The following is an 18,278-nucleotide window of genomic DNA, read 5'->3' as shown; positions in this document are numbered from 1 at the left end:
CTTTCTTACTTCAGAATATTGGTACGTCAGTCAAGATGCTCAAGGGTGGCAAGTGGCTCAAACGAATTCCTGACTTCAATACAAAATTCTTCGTCTACACCCATTTGCAGGTGACAACTCCCTTGGCTGGTCATAGAGGAAAGGGACTGTTGGAGAAAAAAGTATCTGAGAGGAAGAACTTGGATGGGCCCTAAGCCTCAACCCTGGAAGTATAAGAAATGCAGTAGGGACTCTACCAAACGAGGTGACCTAAATGTAATGATGAGAGCAGTCCTCGATGATTCCTTCTTTACGGAACCAATCTAGGGTGTTCTTCTAATCATTAATATCTCTCTCATGAAATCAACCCTCGATCCAGTTTATCTCCTTAGGCAATGAAGAACTTTCTTTTTCAGAGACAAAAACCCTTCCATTTCATGTGGTGCTAGACTTGGCACATTTTTAAGACAAGTACATAAGTGAACATTCTGGAGGGAGTTGGGGGAAATGGTTAGGTGGACCATGCCTTAGGGACTTTATGTTACCTTTGATGGATTCTTTCACCTTTTCCAACCCTAATAGATAAACATGTTCCCTGACGTCCCCATCCGCCGCCTTGTTCTTATTCTTATCTCCCATTCTTTGCGCCCTTTGGTCACACTGCTCTCTGCCAAACAGGGAGACAGCACCCGAATCATGCGTGCTAATAGGTAAGGTACAACGCTGTGAGTTATGGCTCTGTGGGGGGTTAGAGTTGAGGTCTGCCTTCTTGGACTGGTTCCTTTCTAAGGTACAGTTCAGTTGTGTTATCTCCCTCTCAATGATTTCTAGCCGGGCATAAAAAGTGTTAAGCAAGCCTGATATAGCTAATGCAACAATGGTACACACATCTTCCACAAAGGCCTCTGACACAAGACCCACAGCCCCAGGCCCAACCCCTGCTCTCCCTTCCCCAATTCCTGACACATTCACCATCCCTAAGGCATTGGCCACCTAAGAATTTCCCCAAACTCCCTCTTGAATGCTCACCATATGTCCGAGTGGGTCATTGGGCCAGGGTACCATCTTTTTGGTTTGGAACCTCCTTTAGTCATCATTCTGTTGCCCACCTGCCCTCTTGTCAGAACTGTGTTAGCCATATCATGTTTGTAATTTTCTCTTCCCTCCAAGGTCCCCTTGACATGATCTCCAGAGCCCTTGGCAGTATCGGTATCTCCTGTAGAAACAATATGATAGCCCGAAGTAAGAGGATTTGGGCCAACTTCCTCCGTCCCCTCTGATGAGTGAATAATAAGATCAGCAGTCAGTTGAGGGAGGCTCTATCATGAGTTGCACCCCTGTGGGTGAGAAGAGAGACAGCCGTCTTTCAGCCAAGTCTATCTCCCGGCAACAATACCCCCATTGTCCACTCTAGGAAACCATCCAATATGTTCCTTGCGGTGGTAGACGGGCTTAAGCATTTGTTCTTTGTTTCATCCATCGTAACTCTATGTTAAGTAGTCAGCACCTTTCCCCCTGCAAGACCTACAATGATATGCATCTTAAATGTCAAAAAGTGGACATTGAGAACCTTAGTGAGGATGTTACAGGGGTGTCCACTTCCAGTCGTAGTTGGGCACAGGGCCCAAAAAATTCAGAATTTGGAAACACCGTGGCCCCATCAGATGCAGTTCGTAGCAGGGCTCCTCCACCAACTCCTCCCCTGTCCTGATAACTTCTGGGATAATTGATCAAAATCTGGCCACCACTTACCTCGTGCCTTGGTCGTTGCTGACGGCTGCTGTCTCCATCCACAAGTTTAAACTCGTATGACTCATAGGGCAGGGATGCACATAAGACACTCTCTGCAGACACTCCTTTCACTGCGCACTTGTCGATCCTGATAGACCTGATAATACTCCCCCGGCTTACACTCTTCACAACCCCAGAGAAATGTCAGTAGCAGCCACCCATTAGATCCGTAGACAGCTCCGGCAACCGCTCATTGTCTTTCTATCTGCCTCCATTAAAAGGCCCAAGAGGCATTAGTGACGGGGTACCACAGGGGGCCAATACCTTACTCAAGCACCCCAAGAACACACAGCCTGATCTGACTATGACTGCACCAGTTCCCACCGACCACCCTGCTGCACACTCAAAACTGACCCAGCTCCCTAGTAGAGATTAGTGCAGTGATGGTGGCTACAGTGTGGTAGCAAATGCAGGTGGTGCCCAAAATCCTGTCAAAAGTTAAAGGGTCCAAGAGGCCTGGCACCCATCAGAAGGACCATATCTAAGGCCCCAGATGAAGCAGCAACTGTGCAGACCCTAATACCATGACACCTCCTACTTAGCTCTGGCCATGTCTCCAGTGTGGCAATCGGATGATTGACCTAGATTGTGGGCGGGCACCAGTACAGCAGCCAAGGTAGGGGCAGCCACTCAACTGCAGGGTTGGATGCTGTGTCGGATACAAATTGTCTAGGTACATATTCTTAATAATCAATGCCTTTAAGCCTTTCTAAAAGTGTATCATATATTTTTTTATCACCTACTAAATGAGTATGTGGCTCACATCATGAGTAACCTTAGTCCGAGATTTTCTCTGTGTAGTGACAATTTTACACCACATGAGGTCTTATTATAACTACTTTGTGTCACCACCTTAAATACATCTCACTCAGTGGCTAGGCTGCCATCGATATTTTAATTTTTACTGAAATAATTGTCAGTATGCTCAACAATTGGTCAAAATGGTGTATTATGCAGTGTTTCCGCTTTCTGGTTCCATGTGGGGCTTGCTTGGAGAGTTCTACTCCAGGTCACTTACAATAAGAGCAGTTTATAGTCCACTGGCACTTGACTTAGAAAAGGCCTATCTTTTCACCCCCTAGAGATCTTATCTAGTGGGAAACCTTGGGTACTGGGGAATAAAATGAATACTCACAGATGCATACTACGCCGAATATTCAGCAGTTGCCACTGTAGTATCCATCTCCTAAACTTAAGAGCAGCACAGTTATAGCAAGCTTTAGGCCCTGTAAACCCTCTAATGGTGGGTGAGAGGAGGCTGTGACCTATTCATTTCACAGTCCATTAAAATATAATAATCTCCAACGTATAAACTAGGTATGTCTATGCATCTCAAAAGGATTGGGTCAAGGCTGTCTAGAAATTGTATCTGATTCAAATGGTGAGCATAGATATTAGCCAGTGTGAGGGATGCCCATAAATGTCCCTTTGAATATCGTGTGTCTCCCTTCTTCGTCTGTGTGTGTGTAATTCATGACAAAGCGAATACCCGGTGCAATCTAAAATATGTGTGCTCTTTTATCAACTTCCCTCACAACTTCTTCCCCAGTTTGCACAAGCCATGTTCAATGCATTTAGTTTCTATAAACAGATGCTATGTATCTTCTTGAACCTGAATAAAGTGTGGTCTCTGTAACTTTTAATGGGAGTACATATGTCCCTTATGTTCAATGTATTGCAATCATAATTACTATGCATAAGTGTTGATTTATAAATGTTTACTCCAGACACAGATAGAGTCTAGGTTACCTAGAAACATGTCAACCATTAACCTCTTTATAACCATAGATCATAAATGGCTTTGATAATAATCCAAGTGAATGATGTCTGTTCCAATCTGTCTCGATGCATATGATTTGGTAATAAAACTAACATATGTGGGCTTAACAAAATTTACTAACCCAGCCATGATATCAAAACCCACTTAGCCAAATGTAACTGTGAGTTGAATGTTAACTTGTGACGTATCCATCTTGAACAGTAAGGTAAGTAAAGCCGGAGGGTGGTTATAATCATGATAACCATGCAAAGATTTACCACAGATCACAGGTTGGTTTCTACCTCTATAATTTAACATGCTTGTGACTATGGCTCTCGGATTGGCCCAAAGCGATGCCTCATGGCTAGAGACCCAGTGAAAATTGCTGAGTAGTATTTGCATTGTATGTGTTTGTAATGAGCCAGAAAAAGTTCAAGGCATTGCCCATCACCCCTCTCTGGAAGGCCTATTACATGAACATTAATATGCTGCAAGCGACCTTCGTCGTCTTCAGCTTAGGCCTCGAGCAACTAGATCTCTTTCTGCTTCTTTGTCACTGTTTTTGTAGCTCTGCCAGAGTCAGTGAAATTTCCATGAAAGTTTCATTTTCCACCACCTTTTCTTTCAGCTTTCTTATGGTCCATACTCAGTAGGTTCATTTGAAGGTTCATTGTGTCGATTTTTGTCTCTAGTGTACCTTACCTGTAGCAGTTTGAAGAATGTTGTGAGCAGTGCTAATAAATCAAACAGGCAGGTATTCACTCAAACTGAAGACAATGTTGCAGGTCTACCAAGTGAGAATATGGTGATCAGTAGTGGCCTAGTTAATATTCCCTCCAAATTTAGCCCACATTCCTGAGTCGTTCTTGTTCACAGTTAATTCCACTTTCAATGACTGTGTCCACATTCAATGAATGTGTATAATCACACATCTACATAGCACCACACAGGTGTATCCTATTTGGCTTTTCAGATCACATCACATTTTCAAAAAACAAATAGTCAAAAACAGGTCATAGGATCATGTTGCTCCATGGACGGCAATTAAATACAGTAACACAGAGGGGAAGCACCCATATCCAGTGCCGGCTTAAGGGCGGTGGGACCAGTGCAGCCGCACCTGGCGCTGAGCTCGGGGACACTATGTTTAGGAATAACCTATAATTTTTCAAGCACTGCAGACTTCCTTCTGTGTTCATCAGTTTTCAATTACCAATACAAATGTCAAGATAACTCTGGTGATTAGTGTTCCTGCTGGAAAGAGGTTTGAGTTTTATCTAGTGGTAGTTTTAACTCATCATAAAAAAGCACAGAGGGTTAATATGCCTGCTACATTGAATGTCTACCATGAAGATCACACTTCTGTATTGTATGTGGATAGCTCAGTGGGTTAATGCTTGTGTCGCAGAGATCCTTTGCATACTTGTAGTTCATAAGTTACCATCCTAATAAAGCACAGGCAGCTAAGAACTGACATCAAATAGCTATATGAAAATTGTGAGGCATAGGTTAAAACATTCAACATCGTTTTTCATTAACCTAATGTTCCTAAAAAGAGTTAATTTGGGGACTGTTAGATATGGGGGTCTCTAGTTGGCAGAGGTATGCACCTTCGTCCAAGTAGGGACCCTTGCTTCTAGTCAGGGTAAGGGGGATACACACTTTAGGTAACCCCTGCTTACCCCCTGGGTAGCTTGGCACGAGCAGACAGACTTATCCCAAAGGCAATGTGTAAAGTATTTGTATTCAAAACCACAGTAATACAGTGATAACACCACAAATGGAGACTACACCAGTTTAAAAAAATTAAGTATCTTTATCTAAACTTAACAAGACTAAAATGACAAAAATCCAACATACATGTGATAAGAATATGAATATAGAGAGGTTTTTCAAACAACTGGATCCATAGAAAACTATTGATGCGTGATTTCTCAAAAAGTACCGGTAAATGCGTCAAAATTCACAAGGCCAAACAACTGCAGAGATGGGAAGCATCAAGAAACAAAGAGATACGTCAGTTCCTGAGACCATGGGGAGGCGTGTGGCAGTTCTGCTGTACGCAGGAGAAGTGATGTGTCGAATCCGGTCTGTAGGGGGAAGTGATCCGTTGACTCCAAGACGTTTCTGGTCTGCGGGTGATGCATTGGGAAAACCTGCTGCACAGGTGCGATGCGTGGAAATCCTGTATGCATTGGCGATCGATGCTGTGGCGTCGAGCGGTGCTGCGTCAGTTTCTTCAGCCGCGATTCTTTGATGCATCAGTTCATCAGCGGCACGGTGATGTGTGGAGATTCTTCTCACACAGCGGTGCTGTGTTGGGAAAACAGCTAAAAGAAGAGTGATGCGTTGATTTTTCCAGTTCTTCTTTTCTTCCAGCTCCCAGTAGCAGGTACAAACTCCAGAGGCCCATAACTGGAATAGGCACCTCCTGGCAGGTCAGAACTCTCAGCAATAGAGTTCAGGGGAGCTGGGGGTGAAGTCTTTGTGTCCCTGAGACTTCCGAACAGGATGCCAGCACACCCAGGCCCTTGGAGATCTTCTTCAAGCAGGTTCACCGCAAAGTTCAAGTCTTTGTCCTTTCCTTGGCAGAAACACAAACTGCAGGCCAACCCCACACATCAGACAGCAAAGGGCAGTACTCCTCCTCACAGCTCTTCAGCTCTTCTCCTTGGCAAAGGTTCCTCTTGAGTACAGACGTAATCTAAATCTCTGGGGTTTAGGTCTGATACTTATACCCCAAAATGTCTTTGTTCTCTTTGTGCAAGGGTCTCTGAGCCCAGGCCAAACCAGTTCTGTCCTCACTGATGCCATATGACCACAGGGTGTGGGGGCAGCATTGTGCAAGGGAGGTAGGCCCTATTTAGGTGCAAGGAAACCTCATCCCATCACTCTAAATTCAGCCAAGGTCTATTTAGCCCAGATCTGAATCATCCAGGAAGGGACAGGCACACCTCAACCCCCGCAGTGGCTGTCTACAGTGACTGCACATCCCCAGCCCCTGTCACTCCAAAACCACACAGAAAATACACAAACAGGCAGAGGCACACAGAATGGTTAAACAAGAAAATGCCTATTTGCTAAAATCGTTATTGAATACACAAAAGGAACCTGACTCGTTCAAACCTTTTACTCTTTTTACTTTAGAGCGACATTCAAACGACTACCTTTTTTTTTTTTTTCGCTAATTCGTATGTCGGTATTACCCCTTTTTAATTTCCTTTTTTGTGCAATTCCCTGCGCAATCCAGGCCTCTTATTTTAAAAAAGTAGAAGCGCTGATTTCTTCTTTCCTATGGGCAAAAAAATCTTCCAGACTTGCACTTAGCACTTTGTATTTATCATCTACACAAGGACGGTTGTCCCTCCCAAATATTAGAGAATATTATTTTGCGTCTTTTGCACATTATAGTCACAGGTTTTCTGTTTTAGATTTCCATGAGTCGGATGATTTTTTTATCAAAAGGATGCTGTTGGAATTGAAAATTTATGACCCAGTGAGAATCACTAAAGATCCAAAAAAAGTATGCTATAATTCCCTGCAGTGGATCTTTAAGGTGAAAACTCCGTTTTTTAAATTCTATGGATTACCTAATTTTAGCAGCAAGACAAATTTAATGAATTTTAGCTTGGGAGACGCTGGATGTATGGACAAATATATATTAACTATTTGGAAGGAGAATGGCTTTGAGAAAATTGAAGACTTCCTCTTGGGCAACAGATGGAAATCCTGGGATGAAATCAATAGTCAGTTAATCCATTCGCACTGCATGCTGAACTGGTCCTTCATCAGGATAAATCCAAAACTTAGAGAACTCACTATAGGAAATCTATTCATGAAAGAAAATATTTCCACTATCCTTAACAACAAAACACAAAAGAAAATGAGTATTTGGATTAAAACACTAAGAGAAGGCAAAGATCAGGACCTCTACAGCAAGATTACTGAAAGATGGAAAAAGAGGGAAGATATTACAATTAATCAACAGGTATGGGACAAAATAAATAAGTTTAATAAAACCATTTTTCGAGGAGCAAATTTTAAACGTATGCAATTCTTTAACAAATGGTTGATATATAGAACTCCGTCCTTTTTGCATAATATCTTCCCCCAAGTAGCTGACAAATGTTTCCGATGTGAAGGAAAAGGCACGTGGAAACACATTGTTTGGGAATGCCCCAAAATCCAGGTATTATGGAAGGAAATAGAAAAATATCTCTCAATTGTCCTTAAAACTAATTTTGTCCTGGATGAATTGACTTCCGTCCTAGGTTGCTCTCCTATCCACACCCAACACGATGAGTCCCTTTTTATAGCTTCTTTAATAGCTAAATTCCTTATATTACAGTCCTGGAAAACAGACCTTGTCCCATCTTTCCAAGCATGGAAGATAAAATTACTCCGAATCCAGGATAGGGAAAGAACATACGCTTTAAGATCAGGGGCTCTGAAAAAATATGATAAATTTTGGAGTGGGTTTGATCCTTAAATTTGCCTTGCTACTATGTATTCGGATTTAAAATTGGTTTATTAGGTTCGTTATGTATATGCACGATGCACTTTATAAATCTAGCTATGAAAAATTAACTAAGAAATCTCACAGGGAATTTAAAGTTCCTATATTATTTTAACTCTAACAAAATCTTTTGAATATTAGTGAAAGTCTATTGCCTGTTTGCTCTTACACAATTTTGCACTTTATAATTTAAATGTTATAACTAAAAACTGTATGGTTGTTTTCAATATTCTTTTCTTCTAGACTGTATTAATTGGATCTCAAATATGTCATGTCTCTTGTACTGTATTGTATTGTTATATATGAACTCTCAATAAAAAAATAAATAAAAAAAAACGACTACCTTTTTTGTTTGAATGGATTATTTATTTAACCATTCCTTTTAGAGATTCAATAATTGTTTTTTTATGAAAAATTCAAATGCATGAAAGGTGGAGAAACACTTAATTTTTCAATGACATCAAACTATACATTAGACCAATACATAAAACAATTCACTGAAAACATTCAAGGAGAAACAATGAAATTGAACATTGCTATATACAATAATTACAAACAACAACAATTATATTTGCATCATGTCACTTGGTAAATGAACAAACCATGTCACTATCCTATATTTTAAGCCAAGGGAAATACCTAACACAAGCAACTAGTTTAGCGTGTATGCGGGGAATAGTTTTCAGTTCAACTCCCTCAAAGAATACAGCATATTAATTCACAATTCCTCCGTGTCAAAAACAATTGCCAACACGTTTCAAGACACAGGCTTGTAGTACTGGGACTCTCGTCAGGGCTTCATCTTAATGGATGTCAATGTATTCTGGTGGAATTGAGTGCTCACCCACAGCTCGCGTGTTCTGGGTGAACGTGAAACAATTATTGTCCACTTTAGAATGACAGCAGTGTGCCTCGTAGCTTCAAGCGATACAAAATTTCTTGTGGGTCTTAATCCTGCCACAAGTATTTCCGGCATGGCATATTTCGCCTCAATGACGTCCCGTTTCCTTTTGGTCAATCTAATCACATCAGCTTTTCTTTCAACTGATTTGAAAGCACCGTTCTCTGGCTCAGGGCATTTCAAGATAGAACTCATTGAGTTCCTTTTGTGTATTCTATAAGTATTACTGCCCTACCTGACCCCTGTCCTTTGGCCCTACCCCCTCCAGTTGTTGTACTTTCTAAAATCTGCATTTTCAAACACATAATTTAAAAACCATCTTTACTAAAAGGTGTTTTGTTAAATTCTGAGTTTGAAGAGCCTAAACATTATTTCTCTATCTTGTCCCAATGGGAAGTTATACTTGTAATATGTTACAATGTATTTCCCATTCTATCCTACCAGGAACATAGCCTTTCAATAGTGAAAAACTAAATTGGCAGTATTTCACTTTCAGGACATGTCACACACACACACACCGCTACATGTCCTACCTTTCACATACACTGCACCCTGCCCAGGGGGGTATCTTGGGCCTACTATAGGGGTGCCTTACATATAAGAAAAGGGAAGTTAGGGCATGGCAAGTGGGTGCACTTGCCAAGTTGACATGGCAGTTTTAAACTGTGCACAGACACTGCAGTGGCAGGTCGGATATACCTTTTCATGGCTATTCATGTGGCTGGCACAATCAGCCCTGCAGGCCCACTAGTAGCATTTGATTTACAGGCCCTGGCACACTTCAGTGTATTTTACTAGGGACTTACTAGTAAAACAAATATGCCACTCACAGAGAACCAATTGTAACAACAATTTACACAGAGAGCACTTGCTCATTGACACTGATTAGTAGTGGTGAAGTGCCCAAAGCATCTAAGGTAGCAAAAAACGAAATCCAGCACAGCATCAAAAATACAGGAGGTAGAGGCAAAAGTCAGAGTTAAACCATGCCAAAAATGCTGAGTCTAACAGGGACAAATACACTCTTTTTAGTAAAGTCAACTCCAAGCACTGTGGTACGTTTTAAATACTGAGTTTGTGCTTCTCCATACCAAACACTCTTAAAATAAACCTACCAACCTTTATGGGTGACATGTGACTCCTACACCTTGTAGTCCTCTTTAACCAATGTAACATTTCCCTTTGAATCGATTAATTGTCTCTGTATAATGTGTATATGAAGTAAAGTGCTCTGAAATGAGTAGTGCTCTAAAACAAATATAATGCAGGTGAGAGGGGGCAATGAAGAGATGATGGGCACTGTTGAAAGGGTGGTAGTGAGAATCTGTGGAGAAGGATATAATTGGGGGTCAGTGCAAAAAAGATTGTCACACTGGGTGCCACCCAGTGCTTAATTTGAGCCGGCGCTTTCCGGTGCTTGGCACCTGCGCCTAATTGGTTTTCGGGGTGCTCAGCACCGGCACCTTAATGTCAACTCCATACTTAGAACAGTCCGCCACATGGTGGCGCTGCTTATCTAATTTAGAGATAAGCAGAACAGTGGTAGTTTAGGACTACAATATACATTAAAATTGCTAATACCTGCCTCCCCAGCCATTCCTTTAGTTTTGGGGACCTGGAATAATCTGAACTGTCTCATTTACATGCAAGAGAGATGGTTAGTAGTTGTTTTGGCAGGATTGACAAGGGTGATGGGTGGGGCAAGCTGCAGTGGTCTCCTGGTCAGAGCCCGGGCACTTCATATTTTACAAATTAAACACTGGTGTCACCAGTCCTAAAACTGGCCCTGTCCATATCAAAGTAACATCGCAACATGTACCTCAGAAGTCTGGTGTCACTAATGTGCCTCTACTTTTAGCATATGCAGCAGAGTTCAAACACTGTTCGATGGTCTGTCCCCCCATTAGTAGCCATAGGGAGGCAAAAAGCAAGTGCCTCGCAAAGAGGCAAAACATCATTTTATGGGGGCCTAACTCTTCAGCAAGCACACCTCTATGAAGTATTATTTCCTAGCTGACAGGCGAAGAGAACAGGAAACCTTGTGGAGCAGGCAGGGTAACACACATGTTTCCTACCCTCAATTTCAAGTTTCACTCAGACAGAGCCACTCTACACCCCAGACCATGTTATGACCAATCGCCAAGCAGTGATGACAGGGTGGGTTTGAGAGGCACTCTGTTAGTCTTTCAGTGGGGGGTGACCCCACCAGCCCAATTTGCAACTCTAAAGCGGACCTCTATCCCATTTTGCCAGCTCATGCGCCGCTCTGCATTTGGACAGACCATGTGTGTGCTATCTTGAATCATCATTATGGGTCCCAGGGGTTAGAGAAATCGACTGCATTGCTTTGTCGGCTTAGGCTAGTTCACCTCTGCTAGGTCACCAATGCGACTATGCAATCTGGAGTATTCTTGCGGGTCACTCACATCTCTATTAGGAAGGATAAATGTGGAAATGGAGCATTAGCCCCATTAGCAGCGTGGCAACGCAGGTTACTCTATTTCCGCATTGACCCCCAAATGTAAATGTTCGTCCAATATACTAAGAACAGAAGCCATGGATGCCATTAATGGTAGCCACTACTGCCCCGGCTTTCCTTCTAATAGCCCTAACATCATCCTTGATAACCTCATCTACGGTTTATTGAATACATTGAGAAAAATAAAAATTATACTTTCTCTCGGTTTTACTCCTTGGACTTCCCCTAACTCTGGAGTAGAGAAAAAGCGGCTGAGTGTAAGACAAGGGGCTAACCCTATGACGTCTTCAGGGCTCAAAGGCTTCAAGATATGACATTTAATACACAATGGCATCAACACGATTGACAGAAACCCTGACCCTAGCCACAAGTCTGTTGCTTTAATTTTCACATATTTGGTTCCACTGCAAAACTTTGATATTGACAAAGACCCCAAGGTGGATGAAGTCTCCCAGCACTATCTGTTGAGAACAGATAATTAGTTGTACATTTCTGGCTCCTGTCAAAGCCCAAATCACTGCAATGATCTACTAAATGTCGACCAAGGGAAGGAGCACGGCCAGTGGGGTAAAGTTTGTAACTGTGATCCTTATAGGGTGCTTGGGCCCAGTAACATGCTCATGGAACCCTACTGCAAGCAAAGAAGGAAACAGCCTCAGACAAATGTGGCCTTTAATATTAAGTGTGAAGAATCAGACTTTAGCCCAACTCCCTCTATTATTGACAGTATTTAGAGTTGTGAACACTTTGCAAAGGTGCAACTTTGTGAACGCTGATAGCTTAATCAGGTAGCAGGGAGAAACCTCTGTGACATATGTACTCTTAATTGTTTATTTTCATATTTTCACACTGCCTCTCACTTGCAAGACCCATAAGCCACCAACCTGTGTCTTGGTAAATTACAGTTCTGACTCTTTAACGAAGGGTCCATGGGGCTGGTGGCCCAATGCTGGTTTTCAAGATACGTCCAGGGAAAGATTTCTATCGCTTTTGCCTGTTTAAGGATAGTTTTATCTTTTTTAGCCAATACCTTACTAACTTACTTGTAGAATATACTTACAGACAAGGCCTTCCAGCCAGCTCTCTTCATCCATTGCCCTGGTATTGTGTCATTCACATTATTCTTCCACCCGTTACAGCTGTGAGTCAGTTGACTTCAGCCATTGGCTATCTTATCTGAGAGTGATGGCAATCTGCCCATTCACAAGGAGCACATAGACTTGCAACGTAATTCCTTTCAGTGTGAGGGCACTGTGGGGCATATTACCAAGCAATAGCGATAATTATCGCTATTGCTTGGTTAGCGGGAAAAAATATCGCCGAGCACCGAGGATTTTTACCGCTGAGATACCTTGATATTATCAAGGTTTATCTCAAAAGCGGTAAAAATCCTGCGAAATGCATGAATATCGCTAAAAAATCTGCGATATTCATGCATTATCGTGACAATGCTCTTAGCCATGTTATCCACCTTCCATTGGATAACATGGCTAAGAACTGCTTTTAGCAGGCGTTAGCTTTTGAAGATATTCGCGCTTAGCGCGAATATTTCCAAAAGTTGTTAATAGGAGTTAGAGATGTTAGCGACTGTTTTCAGTCGCTAACATCTTGGCACGCCCACTTTGCATGTCATTAGCGATAATTATCGCTGACATGCAAAGTGGGCCCCTACATGCCCGCTATCGCCTACAAGCTGTCGCTAACTGGTGTTAGCGACAGCTTGGTAATAGGGCGATAAAATTATCGCCGCATTAGCGGTAAAAAGTCCAGCTAATGCGGCAATAATGCCCTTGGTAATATGCCCCTGTATGCTTTCTGACCAAAGAAGTATTTTTGTGCTTGCCCAGTTTTTTAGATTGAAGTGGGCTTGGCAGCTTGCCCAACAGTAACATATTGAAAAACCCATGACAAAGCAAGCATTAATGAAGATAAGGCTGCCTGCTGAAGCCCAGACCTATTGGATTTTCAAATGCTTGTTCTCTATTGTTTAACCCTGTGGCAAAGTTCACTTTGCAATTTTCTCACTAATCACTAGAGTACTGCAGGTGTATTGATTATTTAAGTGACTAATTTATGTGTACATTAATTTGTTTATTTACATGTTTTTAATTAGCTTCTGTACATTAAGTGACAATCAACAGAACTAGAAGCATTGTTTGAACAAAAAATGTGAGGTCTGATTGTCTCTTACCATGTGATGCTTTTCTGTTTCCAGTTTATTAGCCTACACAGAACAGTATGTGGACTACGACCCATTTCTCGTACCTCCAGACCCTTCGAACCCATGGACGTCAGATGATGTCATGTTCTGGGAATTAGAAATCAGGTGTGGTGTTTTTCCTCTCTGCCTTACATTGGGTGCCACAAAATAAAGGTTTAATATAGATATGCTGTTTTGCAACACCGAAGCACCTTTATATACCTTAAATACTTACTTTCAAATGAATTCTTGCATTTTTCATTTATTTTGTGTTTTGATTCCTTAGTGTAGCTTTGTGGATCCATATCTGCTTTAATTGTTTTTACTTGGTAACATGCAAAAGGCACTTGGCCATAACTTGGCGACCTACACTTGCTCAGTGCAGAAAGAAAGGACCTGGGGGCATATTACCAACAACTAGCAATATTTATCGCTAAATGGGCTTAGCGAGTTTATTTTTATCGCCAAGCATCGCCGGATATTATCGCAGAGATAACGTGCTATTATCAATGTTTATCCGGCGATAGCAGCAAAATGCGTGAATATCGCTGAGAATACAGCGATATTCATGCATTAACACCAATAGGGTCTTAGCCATAATATCCGCCTCCCATTGGATATAATGGCTAAGAACTGGTCTGCGCAGGCGTTAGGTTTTGGAGATATTCGCGCTTAGCGTGAATATTTTCATCGCTACGCCTGCATTGATAATAGGCGATAGCGATGATAGCGACTGCTTTCAGTCGCTAACAGGTTGGGTACGCCCACTTTGCATGTCATCAGCGATAAGTATCGCTGACATGCAAAGCAGGCCCCAAACCGCTCGCTATTGCCTACAAGCTGTCGCTAACTGCTGTTAGCGACAGCTTGCTAACAGGGCGATAGAATTATCGCCGCTTAGCGGCCGAAAACGGCAGCTAAATCAGCGATAATCTCTTATCGCCCTCCTTGATAATATGCCCCCTGGTTTTTCCGTTTGCAGGATTTTCAAATGTGAATGCATTAAATGCAGACAGCACAAGTTAGAAACAGTTTGCAGGCATTGCCTCTTTCTTTTTCAGACTTGTGCTGTTGGTATTTCATGGATTAAATATTATGTCAGTGATGAACAGCATGCCTTTTGGGACTTTTAGCTAACTGGCAATGAATGGTTGCTTATAGGAGCTACTTTTTTCACAGTATCCACCTCTGAATGGTTTAATGAGAGTTACACCTCCAATAAACTTTGATGTACATAGGCTTTTCATGCCCTATGTGTTATAGGAAATGTAAAATATGAACACATTGCTGAAAATATAAAACACGAAGACAATGTTAAACATGAGAACAAAGCGCATCACCAAACACAAGTTGAAAACACACAGCTGTACATGGTTAAAAAACAGTTCCGGCCCAGGTCTTGTGTTGAGCAGAGAATGGTGAAAAGTTCACTTGTGAACACAATGGGATAAGTAACTTGAATGGTATTCAGTTAAAGGCCAAGTCATGTTTAGCGAACATGAAAATATTTATGGGTTTAGCACACAAGAGCACCGGCACGCACTCTGGGGCATATTACCAACGATTAGCGATATTTATCGCTAACGATGCTTAGCAACACATTTTTTAACGCTAAGCATTGCCGGAAATTATCGCAGAGATAACTTGCTATTAGCAAGGTTTATCTCAAAAGTGATAAAAATCCTCGTGCTAACTACCAAATGAGAGATTATCGCTGGAAAACCAACGATAATCTCTCGAAGTTTGGCGTTAGCTTGATGATAGGGCCTCACAAACTTAGCCATGATATCCACCTTCCATAGAATATCATGGCTAAGTCAGGAAAATACCAGGTGTAAAAAAAGCAGTGCTAACCGCGGTTATCGCTGCTTTTTTAATCACTAACAGGGTTAGCGAAATCCTTGATAGTAGGAGAAATGTCGCTTAACAACATTTCTCCTATTATTTTTCTCTGGAACGCCCCCTGTGCATCTCATTAGAGATGCAAGGGGAAGCGTAGAGAAAAAGGGTGCTAACATGCGAATTTGCATGTTAGCTCCCTGTTGCTGATAGGGAGATAATTTTATCTCCGCTTTCTTGGCTTCTAAAGCCAAAAAAGCGGAGATAAATCCCTTGATATTATGCCCCTCTGTGCTTCCAAACAGATTGTAACATGATTAGGCAATAGGTGCAGAAAAATTAAGGGGCATATTATCAAGGGGGTTTATCTCCGCTTTTTTGGCTTTAAAAGACAAGAAAGCGGAGATAAAATTATCTCCCTATTACCTAGCTGTCGCTAACACCAGTTAGCGACAGCTAGTAGGAGATAGCGACCATCTTGGGCCCCACTTTGCATGTCAGTGATATTTATCACTAATGACATGCAAAGAGGGCGTGCCAAGATGTTAGCGACTGGAAACAGTCGCTAACATCGCTATCTCCTATTACCAACTTTTGGAGATATTCGCGCTAAGCGCGAATATCTCCAAAAGCTAACACCTGCCCTGAGCAGTTCTTAGCCATAGTATCCAATGGGAGGTGGATAACATGGCTAAGAGCATTAGCTCGGTAATGCATGAATATCGCTGACTTTTCAGCGATATTCATGCATTGCGGCCGTTTTTTATCGCATTTGCGATAAACCTTGGTAATACCAAGGTTTATCTGCGGTAAAAATCGCCGCAGCTCAGCTGTAAAATTTTGGGGCATATTACCAAGCAATAGCGATAATTATCGCTATTGCTTGGTTAGAGAGAAAATTTTACCGCTGAGCTGCGGCGATTTTTATCGCAGATAAACCTTGGTATTACCAAGGTTTATCGCAAATGCGATAAAAAACGGCCTCTTTCTTGGCTTTTAAAGCCAAAAAAGCGGAGATAAACCCCCTTGATAATATGCCCCGTTGTCTCTAACCAAGCAATAGCGATAATTATCGCTATTGCTTGGTAATATGCCCCTAAATTAGCTTAGAACACACGGAGGTCCAGCAGAAGAATGCTTTATGTGTTTAGTTTTGTTGGAAATGCAATGAAGAATGTGGAGAGTATTAGGTTAGAGTTTGGGGTTATGGTGTCACAGGTCTTCAAGTAATTTTGCACCTTCTATCTATAACTTGCAAGTCAAATAATATTTACTTTTTGTAATAAAGTATTGTGAGAGATGTGCATAAAAAGAGCTGCGTGTGAAGCAGCAGTTTGAGAGAGAGCCCAGCAACCTGCCTGTGAGTAATGTGGGTCTTTCTCCCTGTCGCAAAAGTTAGTAAAGAGCTGTCTTTGCATTGCCAAAAGAGTTGGTGTCATTTTTCATTTTGACAGTTTCAAGTCACCATGCAATATATATATTAAAATAATTGAGGGGGTAAATTGAAGGTGAATTTCATGGGGTGCAGGAGTTAGGGGTTTATTGTTGTTATCGTCCTCACATTAAAGCAATCAATCATCACCTAATGGCTATGTTAGGATGGCATTCTTCTGTCATCACTTAGTGTGCAAAATACAGCCCCCAAGAGAGCTAACATATTATTTGTTTCACTCTATAAAGGTTAAATAAGGTCAGTGCAAGAATGAAATCTTGTGACCCCTCTAATCTGCCACGGTATCCGGTCATGTTTATAAGAGCTAAGGGGCACATGCATCAATATTGCTTTTTGCGATTCCTTAATTGCGAAAAATAAGGAATCGCAATTAAGGAATTGCAAATCGCAATGCATCAAGAAATTGCTAAAAAAAATAGCGATTTCTTAAAATTCCTTAATTGCGATTCTCTAATTGAGAATCGCAATTAAGGAATAACTCTCCATCAATTCCTATGGGCCTAGATGCCCATAGGAATGAATGGGAAGACATTCTTAATTTGCGATTCTCCATTAGAGAATTGCAAATTGAGAATGCAATTTCAAGGGTGCAGCGGTGTCCAAAGGACACCCTGTTGCACCCCTGAAATCTGCCTATAAGTACATTTTGCACACACATGCCCCAAGGGCATGTGTGTGAGTAAAATGGAACTTTGAAAAATGCACTTTAGAGCATTTTTCAAAATTTTCGCAAATTACCATGAAGGTCAATTTCATGGTAATTTGCTCCCCTTATTTGCGAATTCGCACATTTTTAAAGTTTGATGCATTGCATTTAAGGAATCTCAATTTGAGATTCCTTAAATGCAATCGCAATTTAAGAAATCACAATTTTGCGATTTCTTAAATTGCGAAAGGTTAAAAAATGGTGATGCATCCCAAAATTTAAAATTGCATTCGCAAACGGCCGAATTTTGCAATTCGCACCGTTTGCGAATGCAATTTACAATGATGCATGTGCCCCTAAATCTCTATTTGGCACTGCATCTCAGAACAACTCTTCTAATATTACTGTTGGCACTAGTCTGTCACTTATTATTTAATGTTGCAGTTTACAGTGTTAAGGAAGCTGGTGGGGCTCGCCAGCCACCACTGATAAGAAGCACTTTATTAAACCCAAAAATACAACAGTAGTGTGGGGCATAAAATACAGTTAAAAGGTTGAATCTGTGTTGTCAGAAAAGACAAACTTAAGTTTTAATCTCCAGCTCCTAGTCTGGTTGAAACACTCAACTAATTTGAGGTGGATGAACAAGAAGTTGATAATAGCAAGAATGGAGCAGCTTGACTTTTTAGTTGAAAGGAGAATAATAAATATTATC

General features: G+C 41.5%; 1 protein-coding gene across 2 annotated transcripts in view; it reads left to right on the top strand.

The window, feature by feature from the left end:
* RGS7 (regulator of G protein signaling 7) overlaps positions 1-18,278 on the top strand; it is a 1,941,513-nt gene that overhangs the window by 1,707,267 nt on the left and 215,968 nt on the right. For both annotated transcript variants that reach the window (XM_078646934.1, XM_078646935.1), the window contains exon 13: positions 13,641-13,751. In XM_078646934.1, coding sequence (XP_078503060.1) covers positions 13,641-13,751 — 111 coding nt within the window. The remainder of the gene's footprint in view (positions 1-13,640; positions 13,752-18,278) is intronic.

This window comes from Lissotriton helveticus, chromosome 6 (genome assembly GCF_964261635.1).
Source record: "Lissotriton helveticus chromosome 6, aLisHel1.1, whole genome shotgun sequence".
Lineage (NCBI taxonomy): Eukaryota > Metazoa > Chordata > Amphibia > Caudata > Salamandridae > Lissotriton > Lissotriton helveticus.
Note: the sequence above shows the minus strand (reverse complement) of the source record. Positions and strands in the feature narration are given on the sequence as shown.